General features: G+C 42.1%; 1 protein-coding gene across 2 annotated transcripts in view; it reads right to left on the minus strand.

Moving 5' to 3' along the window:
• GK5 (glycerol kinase 5) overlaps positions 1 to 25492 on the minus strand; it is a 478960-nt gene that overhangs the window by 293835 nt on the left and 159633 nt on the right. For both annotated transcript variants that reach the window (XM_044071017.1, XR_006364759.1), the window contains exon 3: positions 25018 to 25093. In XM_044071017.1, the coding sequence (XP_043926952.1) occupies positions 25018 to 25093 (76 nt within the window). The remainder of the gene's footprint in view (positions 1 to 25017; positions 25094 to 25492) is intronic.

Genomic DNA, 25492 nt, shown 5'->3' on the forward strand with positions numbered 1-25492 from the left:
TAAGAAGTACGGATGTTAAGTTAATACATTATTGTTTAAATTGTGAATTGCTTAACATCCTTCTACACAATATCCAATCACATTTACGTCCGCTTTGCACAGTATGGACGTAAATGCAGTCAGACGTCGTGCGGAAGGATGTTAAGCGGTGCACACCTGTAATCACTTTTCTGGCAGCCACCACAATTAAACTTAACAAGGACTTACTATGTGCAGGCAACTCAGATCCTGTGTCCCAGCTCAAAAGAATCATTTTCTTAATCCACTTGATCACGGAATATTTCTGACAAGAGTACTCTGTCGGGAATTTTTTTAAAGTTTGCCAACTCATTACACTCCCAAAACATATGTTCCCGGTTACCTGTTTCTTCCCCATCATGCCTCCAGCACTTGCCATCTGTCAGAGGAAAAATTCTTTGAAGTTTGCCTGGCATATAAAAATACCTATGCAAACACTTCCAAGCAAAAATCACAAATCTTCTAGACTTTGTTGCATACTTGGGAGCCATACATATGTTCTCCCATTGTTCCCTTGTAAAGTGCTTATCCATTCTATCTTCCCAAACTTTTCTAACCTCTTACCATTAATTCCTATAGTTATTGTGCAATATTTTACACTGCACAATAACTATAGGAATTAATTGTAAGAGCAATATTTTACATACTGCAGTGATGGTGCTGCGGTAGCATTGTCGCCTCACAGTAAGACGTTGTCCTGTTCGATTCTCAGCTAGAGCGTCTTCTGTGTGGAGACATGCGTGAATGGGCGTACCTTCGTTGAAGGTTGTGCGTCAGGGCCAGCAACTAGGCACGTAAAAATCTACTGCCAATCATTAGCGGACCGGAGTTCCGCTGTGGCGACCCCTAACTGGGAAAAGCCGAAAGACACAACAAGGCACAACATTGTGCAATATTTTACATGCCATACTAATTACCTTTTTTTAACAGCAGCTTCTGTTACAGATTCAATTAAAACCTCTACCAGAGCAGGTCCTTCACTAAAGACTAGGCCTGTGGCAGTTTTTATTTGAACCAAGTAGTACGGCATGAATCTGAAAGGAGTACATTCAGTCTTTCATGGGTATGTCGCCGGTTCTGTACCAAAAATTACGTAAAATATCAATTTATCAGACTGGAGTGGCAAGAATTACAGCTGGTCTGCTGTTGTATACAGGCTGTGCTCTTTAAAATACTGCTAACAGCAAAACTTTACTGCCACCGTTAACTTTTTAAACTGCTCACATGTAAACAGCACCAAAACAAACTATTCGAAGATGCAAGTCACATTATGTATTCCACATTACTTTGCAACTGCTTTACAAAAGGAAGCAACTATCAGCTATTCCTTGACACAGCAATGATGACATAAGTTTGAATTTCATTCAAAGTTGAAAAAAATGGAATCAAAGCAGAATATGAATCTTATGGTCACATTAGGGAGAAAATTGCCAAATGTCCTCTACATTGACTTACTTAGATCATCTCAAAAGTCATCACACCTTGAAGAAAAGGTGACCTCATTCACAAAATCTGCTTTTGCCTTCAGAAACAGCTGCAAAAGCAGCATTCACAAACATTATATACTTAATCCTCACTAAGCCTGTTTAATATACCATTTATGGACATTTAACATTCTATTCCCTTCCAACCTTCCGCTCACTCCTTCCTACTTTCTCCACCTGTCTCATGGCTTCCTGAAAGCTTCTATGAATTTGGTCTGCCATATCCATTCTGTGGGTCCACAACACTCTCATTAAAGTACTTCTCTAGAGACGGGATGCACTTTATCTCAACAATCTGCTGCCTATGCACCCCCACCCCATCCCTTTCACTCACAGTGATCCCTTCAAACCACTCGCACATGAGAATGCCTCGGAAACACAGAAAATTAGTTCAGTCAACTCCTTTCATAGGGAAAGGAGATACAGGCATTATGTTCACACCTCATAAGGTGTGAGACTACTGCCTTAGGAGCAAAATGTCACTTGTGTATAGAGGTTATGGTTTTATGGTTCTGATACAGACAAGTTTCATAAAAAAAAAAAAAAAACAGTAAATGTCTGCAACAGGAGTGGAGGAGGAAAGAGTTAAAATTGTAGTAGCCACGGCAATAACATTGGGAGATGGCAGCATAAAGGTATGTACAGAAAACCAATTTAGATCAAAGAGTAAATCAGGAAATCACACCTGGGAAGTTAAGGCAGGGAGCTAACAGGCAGCCTAGAATAAAGAAAGAATTCAAAGAAGGAAGTACAATTTATGGATGTTGTAATACTTTTAATGACTGTAAATAGGTCAACTAACCCAATAAAAAGGGAAAGAACTGTGAGCACAGTCAAAAGGAAAGGTGCACGTATTGAAACCTTACAAGGAATGCACCTTACAGAGGGAAAGCACAGAAAGCTACGGTGGATGGCATATCATGCATAAGGATTGGGGTTACTGACAGGCAAAACTTTACTGCTGGAAGTGGAGAATTTTTTGACTGATGAAAAGGGTTGTTATGCTGTGGGAAGGGTTATTCATTCAGGGTTATGATGACAGTATTAGGAAATTTTCCTCCCCAAGTCAAACAGACTGGATAATGAGTGATGTTAATGGAAATAACCCATTTCAAGGGTGGAATATTAATAATTGGGGGAGGGGGTGGAACATGATTTTCTCCAAAACTGAAGTGAAACCAAGAGAAATCAAGAATGGATGATATGGCTGAGAAATATGGGGAAAAAAATTTGAGAACATTAGGGATGATAGAAGATGGCAAGAAAGAAGGATTCACTTATCATAGCCCAAAGTACAAAAGATGATCAAGAACAGATTAAGGTGCTAGCCACAAAGATGAATGTTGGTTTAGTGCACACTGGGATAGTAAATCCTATTATTTCTTTACACCATGTCTACATTTTTTTTCAAAATCAGGCTAAAAGTAGGAGAGAAATAAATTAACAAAGAACTTAGATGATGTGAAGACTGGGTGAAAAGAGATGAAGGCTGCCAGCCTAGCCAGAAAGAATTTTGGAGCCAATTCTGTCATCTATAAATATTAATGTAAACCATAGGCTTGTTGTCTCACAATGGTAAAAATAGTGTTACATGTGGAACTGCAAAAATGTAACGGTGCACTCTGCTGACCAAGTAAAGCATATTGTGACCCTTTGATGTAAACACTGCTCTGGCCGGACTAGATGAAGGAATTCTAGCTATTGTTTTAAGGCCAGAGTTAATGGCCCGAACTTGCATGCATAAATGTCCTTAATGGCTTTGCTTCCTGACCTGGTGTGAGCTTACTAAAGAATGCAGCCTGTTAGCCTGGGAACCCCAGGAAAGTGTGAAGAATGATGTAATGTGAATCAAGACTGTCATATCAATTTAAACAGAGAGAATCGGAGAGCATTAAGCATTTTTGTCTTGACCATTCCACTCACAGCACTGTCTTGCTCTATATATGCAAGTTTATCTTAGATTTTTGTTTTCTCTTAGAAATAGCTACAAACTAGAAAGATTAGACTGTTTTTCTGTGATCAGAACTGTACTACTGAATTATTGTAAGTATTTCTCTGTGATCTCTGAACTCTTAACTAGCACTGTGTAGTAAAATGTATTGTCTTGTGTTATAAGACTATTTGTTATAAAATTATATCACTGTTACCTGTGGCTGTTTTTGTAGAGATACTTTAAGCTCTTTAGAGTACTTGCATGCCTTTGGTAAAATTGTACAAAGCCACTCTAATAGCTTTAGCCCTGGGCTATACTACCAATTGGATAATAATATTGCACAGTAATAACTGGACACCCTTTTAAGGGCCTTTGAGTAGCTGATAATATTTATTCGTGGGTGGTGGCAGTTGGTACTACCGTATAGTCTGGGAGAAAGGGGCACAGCTGGAGAACCTGTGCCAGCCTTCCCCAGGAGTGTCTGAGTGGTTGTATAAATTCTTCTCAAAGTGTGTGTGTGTGTGTGTGTGTGTGTGTGTGTGTGTGTGTGTGTGTGTGTGTGTGTGTGTGTCAGCTACTTGGGCAGGGACACGAAGCACTGGTTGGACAGAGGGTCCTGGATGTTTTAACTTGCCCACTAAGCTGAGATCTGGACCATACAGCTGTGCCAGTGGGGAGTCTTATTGAGGACCTGGAGAGCAAGGGAGCAACCAGCCCCAGACTGACTGTGATCTCAGTGTGCTTTTAAGGGAAATTGCACTTTACTGTATTTGTTATCCTTTCTTCCTATACGAGACGCCCCTCTCTCTGGTGTTAGTGGTGAGGATTGAAGCTCCTTGAATGCTGGGCCAGGGCACAGGCGTCACAGATGAGATGGAGGGGGAAGTGATGCAGGATAGGAAAGCTGAAGGAGAAAATCAGACTAGAGATGCAGAACTGTGCTAAGGATACCAGGTTAATATCACAAAGGGTAGAGTTACAACTAATTAAGCCACTGCAACTAGAAAAAAACAAGTTGCAGGGCATGGAAAAACAATTACAAAATCTAATGAAGAAAGTGCAAGCAGAGGAGCACAGACAGGTGTTGTTTCAGGAAATGACAATGAGGGAACTCTTATAATATTAGTACGCCAAATGTTTTAAGGAAGACAGCTGCCAGACTGAGACAGCAAAAGGTGGAGAAAGCTATCTGCCAAATGAGTAGAACTGTGGGGTGGAGGGATGGTCAGAACACAGGAAGAAGTGTTGGAAATATTCAGAGAATATTATCAGAATCTGTAAACTACAGATTATGAAAGGATGAATGTGGAAGGAAAGATGCAGGATTTTCTACAGACAGCTCAATTATCTAGGCTAAGTGAAACCGCAGGCAGAGTCACTGGTTAAAACAATACTCATACTGGCCAGTTACAACACCAAACTATGACTATTATGTTTTCATGGGGATATTAATGGCAACAAGATGGTAGCAGTTCATGTCCATGCAGCCCAATTCAGATCTATATAACCAGAATATTGACGATACTGCAGGATGCACAAGAGAAGGGAGAAAATATAATTAGATGCTGAAAACGTATTCAATAGAAGAGTAGCCCTGTTTTTTTTTTTTTTTTTTTTTTTGCAGTTCTAAGCAGTTAGGATTTTCAGACCACCTTATCCTTTTGTTGGAAAAGATCTACGGGGGCATAACAGCAAAGGTAAAAATTCTGCCATCTCCCTCAAGCAAAACACAAACAAGGGATACTAGTAGGCTTTCTGGTCTCCTCTTTGCTGTTTATGCTATATATACTACCATTGGTAGCTTCAATGAGACGTTCAGCTTTAAATCATTATTAGTGGGGATGGAGAGAGCTGAAAACTGCATTATATGCATGTGACCTCATTTGAACACTCATACCTGGGATGGCACTGAGGGAAAGTATTCAAGCTGATGAAGTTTGGCTCCATCATTCTCGGGGTATAAAATCAAGAAAGGGAAATCTAAAGCAATTGGGATTAAGTTGGAAGGGGGAAAAAGGGAGGTGGCTGTCATTTGACTGACAGCACTTTTATCAAGTGCTGAAATATCAAAGAAAAAATGAATGACAACTTTTGCAAACAGTGGAGTTTTCTATTTTCTGCACTGTTGTACAACCTTGGTGTAGGTATATGGAAGTTTGGGGGCCATCTCACTCTCAAAAAAAGTTACCTCAAAGGTTTTTTTTTTTTATCGCTATGCGCTTCATAAAAGTGCTATCAATTGATCGACATGCATCTGAACAAGGCATAAGACAGGCACTCCCAGAGATATGGAGAGGCAAAGAAATAAATAGCTGAGAGAAGGGGGTGAAAGGACACCTATGACAGCTCCATGTAGAGAATATATGGCGAGGTTTCAGAAAAAAGAAATGGAAGATGTTGGAATTAGATTTATATCACAGAGTACAAGTGCTGTACTGGCATGTGTTTTCACATGTGCTATATTTAGGGAAGCTTTTTGCCTGATGCAGGAATACAGAGAGAGTTACAAACTGGATGAAAGACTTTATCTGGTCAGGGGAAAAACCCAAACTTAGCTGGGAAAAGGTGACACTGCCAAAAAATACAAGGAGGCCTAGGCATGCCAGACACAAAACAATATATCACAACTATGCAGCCTACATGTTATGCCAAATATTAAGATGAAGAATTTGCTCCAAAATAGAAAGACATATTATGGGAAGAGATATAGGAGGGTGTGACATAAGAATCTGCTGGAGAGTTTATGGGGAGTAGGAGCCCAAAAGATAGGGCAGTCTATATTAGGCTCTGTGAGTAGGACCATGAGACATATGTTTATGAAAGCAGACGTGAGAAAGTGGAAATGCGAGATTCTCTCAATATGCTTGACTTTAAAGGCTAAGCAATCAATGGCAACAGGATGGCAAAGGAGTCAGACAAAAGCGAAACTAGGGTATTCAGCACAGTTTTTAAGGAAGGGGGAAATGCTGATGTGGGATTTAGCTAGGGTGAAAAATATGAATTGCCAAACGCACTGTTTGGCAATTCATACTCATCACCCTAGCTTCCTATTACACTTCAAAGGTCTATCAGGGAAAATAGGACAAAAAGCTTATCGGATGTCAGAGCAAGACCATCTCTGAAAAGGTGGCTAACATATCTTAGTGAGGACCCCAGGCAAATAATTCGATAGCCAACATTTACAAAATACTACAAGGAAAGAGAAAGGTGTTAAGAATACAAAATGATTGGGCAGAAGTTTTAAATACCTCAACAGTTGATGATTTATGGAAATAGATTTGTGTAATTTCCAGAAATGCAAAGAAGTCAAGGAAATTCCACATAATTGCCTGAAAATACATGCATAAATATTTTTATACCCAGAGGGTAAGAAAACTGTTCTCTATTACACTGATGATGTGTTGGCAATGTGATGGAGGGGAATCTAGGAGGCTGGAGAAGTCTTCTGGAACTGTCCAGATCTTGGAACTGTCCAGATCTTAATCAGTTTATAGCAAGCTCGATAACTCAATATTTATTTATTTTCAGTTTGATTACCAGGGAGGTCCACTGGGCCAGAACGTGCCCATTTTCAGTGGAGGCCCGGGGAGAAAAGCTCCAATAGCAATACAATAATGGTTACATAATGTTAAAGGTAAAATACATGTATAAAAAAATCATACAATGAGGAAATGCAAATGAATAAAATGTACATCATAAAACACAGTTAACAGATAATAGAGAACACAGTTTACAGGTATTTCCATTTAGCACAGCATGGTCAAATGTCTGGAAAATTGAGATCTGAGGTTTCTTGTGTTTTTACATTAGAAGTGGGGGCAGTTTGCAAGCAGATGTTTTAATTAAGTAAGGTAAAAACTTGCTGTGCAGACTATAGAAATACTGTGATATTTACAATATTTACATACTTGGAGTCAGGTGAGAGAATTGCTTATTCATTGACTGTCAGCTTAAGTCTGTTTTAGGAGAATAGATATATTAGTTCGAGGTTCATAGGTTGGTACTAGGCTATCGGCCCTAGGACCTCTACAAGCTTAGCCATAACAATTCCCTGGCTATTTCTTCCCACACAAGCAAGGGAAGTTCCAGAAAGAAAAAATAACTTTGATGGAAATAGATTTCTTGTATGAAGGTAAAATGAGAGAAATGGGGGATTAAGTGAAATGGTCTTGAAAAAAAGCTTTGTGTTAAAAAAAAAAAAAAAAAAAAAAGAAGGTTATAACTATAAACTGGAAGAAAATGTAGAGTCCATTAATAAGAAACATGTTAGAGGAGTTAAAGAAGGAATGGAAAAGGAGGGGGTCTAGGGGAAGATGGAATTATTGACTGCAAAGACTATGAAAATCAAATGATGGGGAGAACAGACATGAGACAGATAGTGAGGGAGTGGTATTACTGTTAAAGCAAAGATGAAATGTAAATAATGTAGTTAGTTGAGGGATTGAATGTTAAGTAACATAAGCAAACCTATTATATGTTTAACAAAGATAATGCATGCACAAGTGTGAAACTAAATGTAATTAGTTGAGATTTATGTTTTCTTATGAAATGAGCGATGATGAATTTCAAGATAAGTGGCACACCAAGATAATTAGTAATTCTAAGATACTGGAACAGAAAAATACATCAAATTTTCTTTTATGGATCACCTACCACTGGGAATACAAGGGACACTAAAAGGATGCATGTAACAACTTTTTTTGTTTACTGTGTAAACTTTGTGGGAAGAATAATGGTCTGCCAACAAGGGGGAACTATAATGTCCTTCTGTTGTGTCTCACGTATAAATATTGTACACTAATGGTGTGTACAGTTGCATTTGGTTATTAAAGTTTAAAAAGTCACAGACTATGCAACAAACAAGATCAACACCAAATGTGTTATGACTGCTAGGCACAGAAAACTTCCTCAGGCTGCTAAACCTTACCCAACAAATCTCCCAGCATACTGCTCTATCAGAATAGTCCAGCTCTGGACCAACCAAAACATAAATGAAGAGATGGACTTCATGAGGAAGGACAGCAAGAGGATTCTTGAAGGTGCATTTCTCGCAGATCTAGTATGTTTTTATCAGACTTCACAGACCTCTTCCTGCAGACGAAGATGAAAGAACAGCCATTGCCCCAAAGGAAGACCTAGACAGAGGTCACAACCAAAATGTAATGTGTTGGAAATCTGTTAAGGGATGACAAGGTAGCAGCCATGCAAATGTCACTGATGGACATTACAGAAGAAAATCATGGCTGTAGAGACAACTATCATACAATGTGCTTTAAGATAGCTTTTTTAGAGCTTTGCCACATTTGTCATAACAGAAAACAATGCAATATGAAAGCCATTTGGGAGAAGCATTACTTAGAAACTTTTTTGCCATCACAACTGTTGGTGAAGGCAATAATGCATTATTCACCATTTTGCATGGTCTTTATCTTGCATATAGATTCACTGACCTGTTTGCGGACATCCAAGCAAAGAGGAAAACAGTTTGCCTGTTTGCAGTACTGAGACAGGAAAAGTGGGGAAACTACCACATGAAGCTCTCCCTGCTTAGAATACCATGAGGAGAAAAAAAAAACTAATTAGCCTCGGCAAACTTCTTGGGCACAAAGAAGGGATTCATACATAGTAAAACTGAAAGACCTGGTAGAGAGAGTCATGGATAAGGCTTGTAAGTCAGAAATTTAACACACTGTGGTAGCTACCACTAGAAGTAATGCCTTCCAAAACAAGATGTTTACCTCTAATGAAATTGCAGACTTAGCAGAAAGAAGCAGTACACATCTCCAGCTCAAAATAAAAAACCCAAAGAGGGACTAGGTCATACCAGGACAAAGAAATATAGTGCCTTGGAGAAAAGTTTTAAAAACTTTAAGGGTTGAAAATAGGTTGGAGTCCTGACCACTACAACATTTAGAGAAGGCAGATAAATGACTTCACAGGAGAAACAACCAGGATTCACATTAAAGAACTCCTAAAGGGATTCCCATTGAAATTTTGGTACATGTAACTCAAGAATGCTGACATGAAAATAAATAAATAGAAGTACAGGAGAAGAGTGAATACCAAACATCACTCTTCTCCTTTAAACTTCTTTTGACTCCTTTCACTTCTTGATCAAGTGCCCCCCCCTGAACTTGCATATACTAATTCTGAGCTCACCATACCCTGGAGAAAAAGAAATATTACACGAAACAACCATCTTAAACTTAGTATATGTAAGTTCATGTTTTTTTTTTCAGCCATTCAGTCTCAGCATTATGGAACTCATTAAAGTGGGTCCTGACATTTAAAAATGTCTACCCTCCTAAAGGTATGGAAAGAAGCAGACAGAGGAGAAAATGGACAAGTGTCCCTGACAGAAGTCCACATTAAAAATTTCTTCCCTCTGTCCTTATAAATCACATGAGTGGAATACCACTGGAAAGATGGAATAATAGAAACCACTCTGGATGACAATTTTTCAGAGCTACTGACTAAAACAGAACACAATCAGACATGGTTTCAGCTTGACAGAGTGAAGATCCGTATGGGGTCTCTCAAGAGCGAGTCAACGAGCATATGCAGCAGTAGTTTAAGTGGAAACTTGACAAAACTGAAGTGAGAAAAATCAAATTTATCTGGGCCATTTCCACATTCTTTGGCTTCAATAATGAAGTTCTTTACAACAAAGGATTCAGTGGAGAAATGCCTCTGATATTTGTTGCTTGTGGGGAGGAAAAGGTCACAGATGGGATGATCTCATTACTTATTCTGCCAATGAAAGGCTTAGGAACCACTCTCACAGGATTTTAAATGCATCTACTCAGCCTGTCCACAAAGATAGTCTCCCTGGATTTTAACAAATATAAAAAATATGATGGTCTTGAAAGCTTACACCCAGAATGTCATGGCCTCTTAGCAAAGAGGAGCAAGTTTCTCCTTGCTTGTTGAAGAACCACACTACTGCCAAGCTGGCAAAATATTGTAGCGGCATCAATGTGCAATCCGCATTTGCAGAGCTTAGAGACAAAGGATGACAGCAGTCATTTCTATAACACTGACGAGTAATTTTAATTCCATAATGGAACAAAGTCATTGTGCTTTGTGGCTCTAACAGTGTCCTCTCCATCAGATGGGGAATGGAAGCATCCACTGTGAGTGCAGTTTTGAGAGGAGAAAGTAAGAAGAGTTTCAGGTTATGGGGTCTGGCTGGGGTAATTCATCAATAAAGATTGCTCTTGCATGACATGAAAATCTTGACTTGTGTATTCAGCAAGTCTGAGTATTAGGCAAATGAACCTTAAGGCTCTACCAGAGGGCCTTCATATAATACTTGTGTGGCACCAATAAGATTTAGGCTGAAGGAAGATTCAGGGTAAAACGGGTTGAAACAAAAATAATTTTTTATTGTGTACCCTTCCTCATGTCTTTCTTAGGCCTCAGAGGCAACACAGTGTTTTAGTTTTTCTTTATGTGATCTCTTCCATTTTTTAAAGATGGAGGAAACACATTTTGACCATTTCCTGGTGGTCTATTGTGCTTGCAGAGAAGACTGACAGGTGATCCGACCAACTAGTAGGTGCCTTCCCATTTAAAATCTGGCCCACATTAAGCAAACATCCAGGTTAAAGTGTTGAAACAAAAGCGGTTTTCATTTTGTGTTCTTTATTTTTTTTTTCTTTCTGTGCTCTCCCCTATTTTTTTTAAAAGATATGGGGATATACTTTGACTATTTTCTGGTGGTTAATGTTTGCAGTGAACACTGACAAGTGCTTTTGCCAACTAGAGTGAGCCTTTTCATTAAAAAAACTTGCCCCTCCCCATGTAAATTACAAGAAATTGTCATTGTGACCTTCGATAATTTATAGAGTATAGATGCACATTAGTTAAACTACTTCATAACAACACATTTGGGACATTTTAATGATATTCAATTAGCTATTATAACCAGAAAAGAATTACAGGATGCAAACTGTAGCCAAACTCCGTTAACGTAGGCAATGTAGCTAGCAAAATATTTGCTGATTTTTACCTAGTAAAATACAAATCAAAAATGACTACTCCAAGATACAGAAAGCCAAGGCACAACAAGCACAAAGTGTAATATCCAAGTGTTTAATACCTACACAATCATAAAAGATAAGCGCTTTTGTCCACTATTAACTAGTCCAAGAGTTTAATACCTACACAACTGTAAAAGATAAGCACTGTCATCCACTATTAAACTAGTTAATAGTGGATGAAAGCACATATGTTTTACAATTGTGTAGGTATTAAACTCTTGGATATTACACTCCAACTCTGTCAAATAACAATGCGGACTGTGAAATTATACAGCTGCATTAGTATGCATCTGTTCTATTAAGGAATCACCAAGTTCTAAATCAAACATCCAAGGGAAGCCCTGAAGGGCAAGACCTAATCCTCAACAGGACACAGGTAACCTGTAAATGGTTCATCTTTCAGGCCCCTGCTTGCAAATGTTTCATCTCCCAAGCCCACCTGCTTACAGTTATCAAGGCTACCAGAACTTGTCAGAGATTTGGGATGCATGACTAGGCTTGAAAAGGTCCTTGTGGTTGCTAGCCTAGTAAACACTTATGAACCTTGCCATTAACCCAGACGGTCCCCCGTCTCTGGAATAGACTTCCCATACATGTCAAATAGAGTACCTGGCTGACCCTCTTCAAGCACAACCCTGATAAGTGAATGGGAAACTTATCAAATTTGTCCCAGGAGTTCCACCTGTGTACCTCATAGACAGGGTCGACAGGTGCTGACTGAGGTTTATTTTTTGGGGATAAACTCTTGGCTAGGCTTGTAAGCGTCCCAGGGCCTTTAGCCTAGTAACCTCCTATGATCCTATGAACAGATGGGGTAAACCATGGCCAGAGTATCAGCATACTGCAAAGACTGACCCTACAACACTTGCAGAGCCTTCCATTGCAGGGAATATCACCTTGACCATAAGACTGTCAAACGGAAAAGCTGTAGAGGCCTGGGCCTTATTTTGTAAAAGCACTAACATACATACATTTTAAGGAATACTGTACCTAATATAAAGGCTTCAATGAAAAGAGTTTAATACCCTAAGAAATAACAAAAATAATGTTAATGTAAATACATTTTCTCAGTCTATCCACAGTCCATGATTCCCTGTTTAGGAATGGGCAGTTAAACACTGAGAAATGTGACTCCTGTTAATCTTTACTGCAAAGATAACATCTCAAGTGGAAGAATATCCTTCACAGCAAATGCTCTTTAGGGGTCAGAAAGTACAGTTTTGAACCTACCATAAATGTAGATGTTAGTGTGTATACTCTGCTGCAAGTCATCACACTTGGGTTATCCTGCCGTCAGGCAGTCCCGCAGTCGGCCCGAATTCCAAAGTCTTGGTCCGGCGTCGGTTGCTGTCGCTTCTTCCCTGACGTCAGTGCGCCAGGGATATATCAGAGGCATCCGACGCCATTTTCTTCTTGCCCCAGATGTCAGGTGAGCTAGTTCAGAGGGGATGGAGGGAGGGTAAACCTGGACTTCAGCAGGGTATACACTCGAACATCTACATTTATGGTAGGTACAAAACTGTACTATGTTCATCGTGTTACCCTGCTGCAGTCATCACACTTGGGTAGAATCCCAAAGCTAAGGATGGGTGGTGGAGTCAAAGAGGGTTAGAGGAGGCTAGAAGGCCCTGTAAAACTGTAGTGGTGAAGCCGGGCCGGTTCTAGTCTTAGAGTAAAGTGGTAATGTTTGGTGAAGGTGTGTACTGAACTCCAAGTTGCAACTTCCAGAATATCCTTGGTTGGCACCCCCCTGAGGTAGGCTGTAGATGTAGCTGCTGCCCTGGTAGAGTGGGGCCTTATGCTAGCAGGAACTGGTTTTCCATGGTGGGTGTAGCAAAAACGTATGCAATGTCCTATCCATTTGGAAATGGTCTGTTTTGAGATAGCCTTTCCTTGTGATGCTGTAGCATAGGATACAAAAAGCTGGTCAGATTTTCTGAAAACCTTAGTTTTATCCAAGTAGTAACGTAGCTGCTTGTGAACGTCCAAGGAATGTAGGAGTCTTTCTCCTTTGTTCTGTGGATTTGGAGTCTTTCTCCTTTGTTCTGTGGAAGGTGGGTAAATGGATGTTTTTTTTTTTTAGAGCCACACTGGATACCACCTTGGGCGTAAAGGAGGGGTTAGTTCGTAGAGAAACTCTGACTATGAAAAATGAGGAAAGGCTCTACTGCCATTAGTGCCTGAAGCTTTGAAACTCTTCTCGCTGAAGTAATTGCTAGCAACAGGGCAGTCTTCCATGATATAAAACTTTAAGTCAGCTGAGAAAGCTGGCTCAAAAGGAGGTAGCGTAAGATTTTCCAGAACAAAGTTGAGGTCCCAAGTAGGTGTTGGTGCTCTCCTCGGAGGCCTAATGTTTTTGGCCCCTCTGAGAAACTGCCTTAGGAGTGGATGTGAAAATAGGGGAGGATCCGTATTGTAGTGAGCTGAAATAGCTGAGGCGTGGATTTATTGCAAAATCTGAGGTATGTCAGGCTGAAGGGTATTTTGGCCTTTAGCTTGGTTCCAGGCGCAAAACCTTTTCCATTTGTCTGAGTAGGCTTTCCTGGTGCTGGGCCTCCTGGCCTCCAGAATAACATCCATAACAGCTTGTGAGAGAGGAGCTGGCTGGTTACTTAGGTGATTTGCCATGCAGCCAAGTTTAAGGTTTTGAGTTGGCTGTGTAGAATCTGATTGTCTTGCTGTGTGAGCAGATGGGTAATTTGTGGTAGAATCCATGGTGGGCCCTGGGCCATATTCCTTAATAGTGGGTACCAGTGCTGGCGTGGCCAGTCTGGGGCAATGAGTATCATTTGGGGTCTCTCCATCCTGACTTTCAGCAGCACTTTGTGGGAAGGGGTAATGGAGGGAAGGGGTAATGGAAGAAAGGCATATACTGTCAGCATTTTCCAACTGAATGAGAGTGCGTCCACCTTCCAAGCTTGATGGTGAAAAGTCCTTGTGCAAAATTTTGTTAGATGATAGACCTATTTGCCAGCCCCCAAAACTATGTCTGGGAGCCCCCATTTTTGAGTTTTCATTGCAAATACTTGTGGATCCAGTTTCCACTCGTGGGGATCCATGATGTTTCTGCTTAGGTCGTCTGCCAATGTGTTCTTTTTTCCTGGCAGGAATTGAGCTTGTAACTGAACTTGGTAAGCCAGTGCTGTGTTCTACAAGGTCATTGCTTGCCTGCATAGAGGGTAGGAGTGTGTACCCCCTTGCTTGTTTATGTACCACATTACTGTGGTGTTGTCTGTTCTTATGATAAGCTGTCCTGGATGTAAGAGGTCCTTGAAGGCTGTCAGAGCATTTTGTACAGCTAGCATTTCTTTTTGATTGATGTGCAGATTCCTTTGATCTGCGGTCCATATGCCTTGAATGCACTGTCCTGCCATGTGTGCCCCCCAGGCATAGTCCGATGCATCTGTTGTCATAGTTTGCCTGGCTGGGGGTAAGGTGAAAGGCTGACCCTTGTTGAGGTGACATGCCTGTGACCACCATAGGAACTCCTGTTGAAGGCAGGAAATGAGAGGTATCATTGTTTCCAAGCTGTGGCTGTGTTGAGTCCATACGCTTTTTAGGTACCATTGTAATTTCCTCATATGCAGTTTTGCAAATGGTATTAATAGTATGCAAGATGCCATGAAGCCCAAGGCCTGCAGAATTTTTCTTGCAGGGAGTTGGGTCTTTGTTGCCATTGCTCTGAAGTATTGAGTTAATTGTAGTTGTTTGTCTGGCGTCAGATAAGCCATCTGGGCCGTTGTATTCAAGCTGGCACCCAGGAATGTCATATTTTGTGAGGGCACTAGTTTTGATTTCTTTTCGTTTACTGTGTACCCTAGGCAACTTAGAAGAAGTTTTACAAAAGCCAAGTGTTGTAAGAGAATGTCCTTGCTTTCTGCTTGGATGAGGCAGTTGTCCAGGTATGGGTATATTTGAATTCCTCTTTGTCTGCAATATGCAATTACTGGTGCCAGGCATTTTGTGAAGACCCTGGGCGCAGTAGATAAGCCAAAGGGCAGTGCAGAGAATTGGTAATGGGTTGAACCGGCAATGAAATGGTATCTTCTGCAAGTTTGTCTGATAGGGACATGCAGATATGCCTCCTTGAGGTCCAACGTTACTAGCCAAGCTTTCTTGCCCAACATGGGAAGAAGCTGCTGTAGTGTTAACATCTTGAATTTGGGTACTTGCAAGAAGGTGTTTAAAATTGAAAGGTCCAGAATGGGTCTCCAAGCATTGTCCTTTCTGGGGACTAGAAAGAGCCTTGAGTAAAATCCTTGGCCTTGCTCCTGTGTAGGTACCAGTTGAATGGCTCATGTCCATGAGAGCTGTAATTTGTTTTTGTGCCTCTGCCCATTGATTTTGTGGCAGGTTTGGCATTCCTTTTATCCTTGGCAAGGTGTGGAAATGGAATCTGTATCCTTGTGAGATAATGTCTAGGACCCATTTGTCCTTTGTGACGATGCGCTAGTTGTCTGCAAAAAGTGCTAATTTTCCTCCCAAGGGAGCTGCCAGGAGAGTTTTGCTTGGCAGTTTGAGGTATAAGTCATTGTGTTTGCCTTCTAGTAGTTTGTGGCCTGTCTCCTCCCTTCTGTGTTGCAGTGCCCCATTGGCGAGGTTTGTAAGGGATTTGTGTTTGTCCTCTAGCCCTTGGGTGCCTGTATTTACCCCTCTGTGGTCTGTCAGAAGCTGGAAAGGACCAATTTTTTGTTGGCCAACTTCTGCTGAATCAAGGGGGCTGTACTTGTAAGAAATCTTTGACCGTCTGCATAGATTTTGCCTTATCCTCCATTTTCTTTAAAACCTCCTCTGCGTTAACCCCAAATAAGACATCCCTGCTGTAAGGGTGCATCTAGTAACTTTGCTTTAACATGATCAGGCAGAGACTGTTCCTTTAACCAAGCATGCCTACGTATAACAGACCCAGTAACAGCTGCTCTAGAGGAAGCTTCCAAGGCATCAAAACCACATTGTAAAGTATGTTTGCCCACCTGTTCAGCTGCATGCAACAGATCTTGCATTTCCTTGAATTCAGACTGTTGAGGGTGCGTGCCCATCTTTTGTTTTATTTGAGACATTAGGAATTGCTGGTATTTAAGCATGTGAAATTGAAAATTTAGTGCTCTCATAGCTAGAGTAGCTGAGGTGTAAACCTTCTTCCCCCACCTATCTAGTGCTCTGGAGTCCCTTTCAGAGGGTACAGGATTTTTAGCCATAGAAGCCTTAGCCCCCTTGGGACCCTGGGAGATTGTCTCTGGATCAGCAACAGGGCTTTTGTATAGGAATTTGTGTGAGTCAGGCACTCATAGTATCTATCTGGTTTGGCTAGAGCAGGAGGTAGAGAATCTGGATTTAGACTAGATTCTAAGAAAACATCATCCACAATGTCTAAAACTGGGGGGATAGCAAGGGGTCTGTGCTGGGGGAGTAAAAGAAACTCTCGGAGCCTTTTCTTTGAGTCGGAGTAGTCCTGACTTTCCCAGTGGAAATGTTCCCTCATGGTATGCAAGGTTTCCCCCAAGGAATAATCTTCAGGGGGAGAAGCTGAGGGAATGGAGTCTTCAGCATCAGAATCTTCATAAGGGGGAAAGGAGTAATCCTGTTCCTCAGAGGATCCTGAGGAAGGAAACAGACACCTGATCAGAGGAGGCATAATCCTCCTCTTGTCTAGGCCTTTTGTCGGGGGGGGTTGGGAACCCCTGATCAAAGAAATTAAATCTTCAGCCATTTTAAGCATCTATTTCTTAGGCATAGGGCCTTGACCTGGAGACTGAAGAATAGTCTTTTTTGGTTTTAGGGGAGTCTTAAGTTTAGCATAAGATTTTGTGGTGAGAGTAGTCGGTCTGAAGACACCTTCAGAAACCGAAAGTGTTTCTACAGCACCGACTTCTCCTACTGCAATGTCGTCGGTAGGGCCTAAAGAAAATGGCTGCGTCGGCCTAGAACTCTCTGCTGGAGAATCTGAAGCGGTCTGGGGATCCAATTCAGCAGTAGCCAGGGGCTGCGTAGGCACCTCACTGAAAACCGGAGAACCGGCGACCGGCCCAGCCGAGGGCTCGGAGTCTGGCTTGCTTGGATCTAGGCTGCCTTTCTTTACCTTTGCGTTTTTTATGCACACCGGTAGTCAGTTGCTCCGACGGCATAGTGTAATTAAATTTCCTACCGAAGTAGTGTCGTGCAAAATGAAAGCGTTGCTTAATAGTTCGCTTATTGAACCTAGCACAAAACCGACAACTAGTGACGTCGTGGTCTGGGCCTAGGTAAGGTATACAAAAAGAATGAAAGTCCTTATGAGGTATTTGCTTCCCACAAGAAATGCAATTGTTAACTTTTTCTGACATCGGACTGAGGCAAGAAAAGGTTCCCCAATGGGGTACTTAGCTTTGAAGACTTCGTACTGAAACTCGATTCGAAAATCTCAGGTGTCGGCCGACCGGCACTTGCGAACTGCTTCTGCTTCGGGCACCGCGTGGCGAGAAAGACTGAAGAAAAATGGCATCGGGTGCCTCTGATATACCCCTGCCGCACTGACGTCAGGGAAGAAGCGACAGCAACCGACACCGGACCAAGACTTTGGAATTCGGGCTGACTGCGGGACCGGCTGACTGAAGGATAACCCACGTGTGATGACTACAGCAGGGTAACACGATGAACATCATCCAGCAAATGCATACAAACAGACGGAGGATGAGCAGACTCCACAAAGAAGACAACTCTGTGGAAGACCAAACATGTCAGCAATGTTAGCAACTGCTTCACTATGCTGCCTACAGTACATTACCTACACAGGAATGTAAGTAATGGGGAATAACAACAGCCATCTTTGTAGAAAGATGATGCAAATGATAAAGCTTCCTGACTGGAAAAGGGAATATTGCTGTACAAGTTATTAATGTCACGTATTACTGCAATGAGATTGGCTCTAGCACTTAAATATTCTTCAAGGACTCAACACCAAAAATTACATTACACTCTCCACCCCCCACCCCCACCCCCCCACAATCCCCAAAAAAAGTTAACTAAATGATTCAGTACAATATAAAAAAAAAGAAGAACATAAAACAAATTGGCCCTCCTTTGAAGGAACCATATCTGCAAAACTATGACTAAATGAGTGTTTGTTAAAAGAATAAAATGGCACCTTTGAATTAATTGTCCCAGCAGGTATGCAGTGATACCTGGAAAGTACAGTTTTGTACCTACCATAAATGTAGATGTCTGATAGGTATGCATCTGCAGTCATAACATATGGGTTGTCCTGCCTCGGGCAGCCCTTCGGTCGGCCGGATTCCAAAGTCTGGGTCTGGCCTCGGCTGATGTCGCACTTTCCCCGACGTCAGAGCGTCTGGGGTATAAAAGCATCAGCCGACGCCATTTTCCTCAGTTTTTCTTGCCCCAGATGCCAGGTGCCCTCTAGGAAGGCTAAATTTGGATAAATGCTGAAAAGTTCCAAACATTTGCAAATTATATACATGTATAAACAAACAAATACACCATAATAGATTCCCCAGCTAGCTAAAAGGGTAAGTACCCTAGGAATACCACAGAGGGAAGGAGGAGAGTAATCCTGACTGCAGATGCATACATATCGGACATCTACATTTATGGTAGGTACAAAACTGTACTATGTCCTTCAAGGATGCATCTGCAGTCATAACATATGGGTAGAATACCATAGCCAATCTGGGGGAGGAGGTACTAAGAAAAGGATGGTGTAGTTAAGATCCTCTGCAGGACTGCAGTTGCAAACCCTGCTCTGGATCTAGAGTATAAAGGTAGATTGTAATGCTTGGCAAATGTATGCACGGAGCTCCAAGTAGCAGCTTCTAAAATGTCCTTGGTAGCCACCCCTCGTAGGAAGGCTGTAGTGGTGGCCGTGGCCCTTGTGGAGTAAGGCCTGATATTTTCAGGAACTGTCTTTCCATGAAAGGAGTAGCAAAAACGAATGCAATTTCCTATCCATTTTGAAATGGTCTGTTTGGAAATTGCTCTTCCTTGCACCCCAGTTGCATAGGCTACAAAAAGTTGGTCAGTTTTTCTGCTAGTTTTTGTTCTGTCCAAGTAGTAGCGTAGTTGTCTGTGTATATCCAGGGTGTGCAAAAGTTTCTCCCCTCTATTCTGTGGATTAGGGAAGAACGTAGGTAAGTGAATAGCTTGGTTTAAGGATACCCTAGATACCACCTTTGGCATAAAAGTAGGATTGGTTCTTAGTGACATCCTGTCCTGGTGGAAAATAAGAAAAGGCTGCACTGCCATTAAGCTTGCAACTCAGATACTCTTCTTGCTGAAGTGATTGCCAGAAGGAATGCAGTTTTCCAAGATAGAAACTGTAGATCCGCTGATGCTGCTGGTTCAAAAGGAGGTAGTGTCAGTTTCTCCAGCACAAAGTTGAGATCCCAGGCAGGTAGAGTGGGTCTTCTTGGAGGTTTAATATTTTTGATCCCTCTCAGAAATTGTCTGAGGAGAGGGTGTGAGAAGATAGGTGGATCCACATTATATTCTGCTGAAATTGCTGAAGCATGAATCTTAATGGAAGAATAGGACAGGCCATTGTGGAACAATTCTGCTAAGTATTCTAGGATATGTGTTAGGTTTGCCACTGTGACATCTGTGCCCTTTGATGCGCTCCAAATGAGAAATCTCTTCCATTTAGCTGAGTATGTCTTCCTTGTGGAAGGCCTGCGAGCCTCCAGGATAATGTCCTTCACCCTCTGAGATAAGACAGTTTGATTGGGATTTAAGGAATTTTCCAGGCAGTTAGCTGCAATGTTTTCAAGTTGGGATGCAGGGTCTTGAAATTGTTCTGCGTCAGAAGAAGAGGCCATAGAGGGAGAGGCCATGATTTTGCCTGAGACATGCTTCTCAATAATGGATACCAGTGTTGTCTTGGCCAGTCCGGAGCTATTAGTATCACTTTTGGCTGTTCCTCCCTGATCTTCAGTAGCACCTTGTACATCAATGGGAGAGGTGGGAAGGCATATACTGTTAGGGCTTTCCAGCTGAAAGAGAGGGAGTCCACCCTCCAAGCTTGTGGGTGGTATGTCCTTGAGCAGAATGTCTTCAGTTGATGATTGAGTGGGGAGGCGAACAAATCTATCTCCGGCATTCCCCATGTCTTTGCTATGAGTTGGAAGATGTCTGGGTGCAGCATCCATTCGTGTGCATCCATGGTAGTTCTGCTTAAGTTGTCCGCCAGTGTATTTTCTTTCCCTAGCGCAATTGGGCCTGTAGTTGGATATTGAGATTCAGGCATAGTTCCCACAGATACATAACCATCCGGCATAGAGGGTAAGAATGTGTGCCTCCCTGCTTGTTTATGTACCACATGGCCGTGGTGTTGTCTGTCCTTATTAGCAGGTGCCCTTGTTGGAGGAAGGGTTTGAATGCCTCGATTGCATGCCTCACTGCCAGCATTTCCTTTTGGTTTATGTGCATGCTTAGCTGTCCTTGAGGCCATAGGCCTTGGATACATTTGTCCTCCATGTGTGCTCCCCATCCTCGGTCTGAGGCGTCCGTGGTGATGGTCTGCCTTGGTTTTGGTTTGTTGAAAGGCAACCTTCTGTTGGACTGGCAGGCCTGAGCCCACCACAGGAATTCCTTTTGAAGGCATGGAATGATTGGTATCAGGGTTTCTAAACTGTGACTGTGCTGAGACCATACACTCCGGAGGTACCATTGTAATTTCCTCATATGCAGCCTGGCATGCGGAATTAGAATTATGCAGGATGCCATGTAACCCAGAGCCTGCAGGACTTTCCTTGCAGTAAGCTGAGTTTGTCTCGTCAGAAACATGAAATAATCTGGAAGTTGTTTTTGTTTTTCTTCTGTGAGAAAAGCCATTTGGGTGGTTGTGTCCAGATCTGCACCCAAAAAGGATATCCTTTGGGATGGTACTAGTCTTGACTTTTGGATGTTGACTGTGTATCCCAAGGTCTGTAGCAGGTGTATGGCATAGGCCAAGTCCTTTATCAATTTTTCCTTGTTGTCCGCTTGCATTAGGCAATCGTCTAGGTATGGGTAAATTTGAATTCCCTGTAGTCTGCAATGTGCAATTACTGATGCCAGGCATTTCGTGAATACTCTGGGCGCAGTAGACAAGCCAAAGGGCAATGCTGAGAATTGATAATGCTCTGATCCTGCAAGAAATCTGAGGTGTCTTCTGCAGTTTGGTCGAATAGGGACGTGCAGGTATGCCTCGTTGAGATCTAGAGTCACCAGCCAAGACTCCTTGCCCAACATGGGAAGAAGTTGCTGTAGGGTCAGCATTTTGAATTTTGGCACAATGAGATAAGTGTTCAGTGTGGACAGGTCGAGAATAGACCTCCATTGATTTTCCTTTCTTGGTACAAGGAATAGTCTGGAGTAAAATCCTTGGCCTTGTTCTGAACATGGTACCTTTTCTATAGCTTTCATCTGAAGTAAATTGCTGATTTGTTTTAAAGCCTCTGCCCTCTGATTTGGTGGAAGGTTTGGCATTCCGCTTCTTTTTGGCAAAGTGTGAAAGTGGAACCTGTATCCTTTGTCTATTATTTGCAATGTCCATGCATCCTTTGTGATATACTGCCAGTTTTTTGAGAATAAAGCCAACTTTCCGCCCAAGGGTGCTTCCAGTTGATCCCTGGTAGGCGGGATCAGAGTTAAGTCATTGACCCTGTCCTGGTGTAGTGGTTATTGTTGTTGCTGTTGCACTACCCCTCTGGTTGGCAGGCTGCCACTGACTGCCTCTTGAATCTCAGTGGTTGAACTTGCAGGAAATCTTTAACTGTTTGCACAGATTTTGCCTTTTCTTCAACCTTTTTTAAGATCTCCTGAGCAGAGGAGCCAAATAAATTTTGTTTCTCCATTGGAGCATCCAGGAGTTTAGCTTTGACATGGTCTGGCAAAGATTGCTCCTTCAGCCAGGCATGCCTACGAATAACTGCCCCAGTCATAGCTGATCTAAATGAAGCTTCCAGTGCATCATAGCCACATTTTAAGAAATGATTACTAACCTGTTATGAGTTGTGTACCAAATCCTGAAGGGATTTACGGTCTAGGGGTTCAGGAGAAGAGAGTTTCTTATTCAGTTCATCTAACAAATACTCCTGGTACTGTATCATATGGAATTGACAGTTTAATGCCCTGACAGAAAGAGTTGCAGAAGTATACACCTTCTTTCCCCATCTCTCTAAAGCTCTAGACTCTCTGTCAGAGGGTAGAGGATTTTTGGCAATGTGACGCAACCCCTTTAGGGCACTGAGAAATAGTTTCTGGGTCTGCAGAATGGGCTTTATACAAATGGAAATGAGATTCCGGGACCCTGTAGTATCTGTCAGGTTTGGCAGGGGCCGGGGGGAGAGTATCAGGGGCTGTACTGACATCATTGTACACATCATCAATTACATTCAGAACAGGAGGTATAGCCAAGGGCCTATGCTGAGGCAAATGCAAAAAGGTCCTTAATCTTTTTCTAGAATCAGAGAAATCCTGACCTTGCCATTGAAAATGCTCTCTCATGTAGTGTAGAGTCTCACCAAAGGAAAACTCTTCAGGAGGGGAGGCCGAAGGAATAGATTCCTCTGCATCTGAATCCTCATAAGGCGAGTAAGCCCCTTCCTGGTGGTCTGACAACTCAGATCCATCCGTGGAAGCATCTGAGGAGAGAGGATCAGAGGGGTCAGTCCTGGGCCTTTTGTCTGGAGGAGGTTGAGAGGCCCTGTCTGGGTGAGGTTGTGAACCCCTAATTAAGGAAATAAGGTCCTCAGCAAGGCTGAGGATCTGTGAACTAGAGGAAGGCCTCTGGGAGGTAGATTTGGCAGGCAAAGCTTTTGAAAGTTTGGCAGCTTTAGCCCTTGAAAAGGCCTTAATGGACATGGAAGCAGGGGGCCTAGCTGCCCAACGTGCAGGGGTAGAAATGTCCAAAGGTATGGTGTCGGACAATCCCTGCACACTAACTTCGGTAGGTAGTTCTGAAGCCGACTCAGCCAGGGCCTCTCGGGCCTCGGTGGTCGGAAGAATGGTTTTGGAAGAAGGAATCGCCGAGGACTCTGTTTCGGCCGAAACTGAGACACTCGCGGAAGGCCTAGCCGTGGTTTCAGCCAAAACCGCGGGCCGCGAGTGTCAGTCCTTTTCCTTGCGTTTTTTGACCATATGCGAAGTCGGAGTCTGACAGCATTTTATAAGCAAAAACAGCTCCAAAAAATTCCTCTGCAAACTCCGACCGACGTCTAAGAGTTCGTCGGTTGAAGGAGGCACAGGCTAAACAGGCTGATACATCGTGGTCTGGGCCTAAGCAAGGAAGGCAGTAAGAATGGAAATCCTTATGAGGTATTTGTTTCCAACAAGTTAAACAATTATTTACTTTGTCTGACATTGGCTGAGGCAAGAAAGAGTCCCCAACGGGGTACTTAGCTTTTTTCGAAGTCTTCGGTTTGCTAAAATCACTGGATCTGACCGACCGGCACTTGCGAACAGCTTCTGCTTCGGGCGCCGCGCGGCAAGAAAGACTGAGGAAAATGGCGTCGGCTGATGCTTTTATACCCCAGACGCTCGGACGTCGGGGAAAGTGCGACATCAGCCGAGGCCAGACCCAGACTTTGGAATCCGGCCGACCGAAGGGCTGCCTGAGGCAGGACAACCCATATGTTATGACTGCAGATGCATCCTTGAAGGACATCTATCCACACAACAGTATGGAGAAAGAAAGGATACAATAATAGTGTCCTCAAGCTACATACATGATCTAAAGTAAAAATCCTATTAATTTTGATAATGACAATGTAGCTTAGTAATGTAAATGCCAGCACAACAATTCATGCATTAATTTTCAGGAAACAACTAATCCAAGTGCTGCAGGGAGCCAAAGCCTTTCCTAAATCTGTACAAAAACAGAATACATCCTGGAAAGGATTTGCATCAAATGCAGGCCCGTATGTACAGATAGGCAAAAATATGTACGCATGTGAATCTACTTAACAGTGGACAAATTAACATACTCAGCACATCTTTCAAACAGGAAAGAAACCAGACCACCATAAGGAAATACACATGGACACAGAAAGAAAAACTCCACACTGACAGTAAATGAGACTAGAACTGAACTCTCAATCCCGGAACCATGAAGCAGCAAACATACCACCCCTGTCAGCATGACTGCAAAAACTGCATTTTCCACTAGAACTCTCAATTTAAAATTCACTGAAAATACATTGACTGAATGCTCAAGGGTCCCCAGTTTTTTCTTCTTGAATGTGTAGAAGTGGATTTATAATCAGAACAGAATTTACAAGTCAGAATGTTCCAAGATGGAATGAAGTTGACCATTATCGCCATGTGGCAGCACATAATACTTCAGCTCAACAATCTTCTTACAAAAGGGTACACTGCATAATTCAGTACTGCATGAACACATGCAACAGCAACTAGACTCCATATGCACAATATTCTCTAATACCAATAGTTTAGCTACAAAAGCAAAGTAACAACTGAATCACTTTTCTACTAGCATGCATACTCACTAAGTTGTCAGATCTGACAAATATCTGCACTTCTAACACAGGCTTAACTAATAAACACTTACCTGTTCCATGTTGTAAATGTTGCCCTCTGTGTAGAGATGCCAAGTGCACACATTTGCCTCATGTGCAAGCCAGATGCTATACAACAAAAATATAATCCATAGTTACCATATTTTCAAGAAAAACACAAAGCCAAACGTGTTTCAGGAAGTTAGAAAATCTGCATACAACAAAGGTGACTGTGCTGCTTGATGGTCTGACTTTCATTACAAGTAATTCCGATTTGAAACATGTAGTGCTTCTTTTTTGGGAAAGCTTTTTTATAGTACCTTTTAGTCATCATGAGAAAGTATTCACCTGCATTAGTGTTCCTTACAGTACATGGGTCCTACATTCCTTAATTCCTTACAAGAATATTCAACCAGCGTACCCCGGCCTGGTTGACTGACCATTATCACATACACCAAGACCCAAGCTGTTGATGCACAAGTCTCACACAAAACAAAGGTGTGAGTGACTGAGCGAGTGACTGACTGA

Source organism: Protopterus annectens, chromosome 5.part0 (genome assembly GCF_019279795.1).
Source record: "Protopterus annectens isolate FY-2018-M chromosome 5.part0, PAN1.0, whole genome shotgun sequence".
In the NCBI taxonomy this organism is placed as follows: domain Eukaryota; kingdom Metazoa; phylum Chordata; order Ceratodontiformes; family Protopteridae; genus Protopterus; species Protopterus annectens.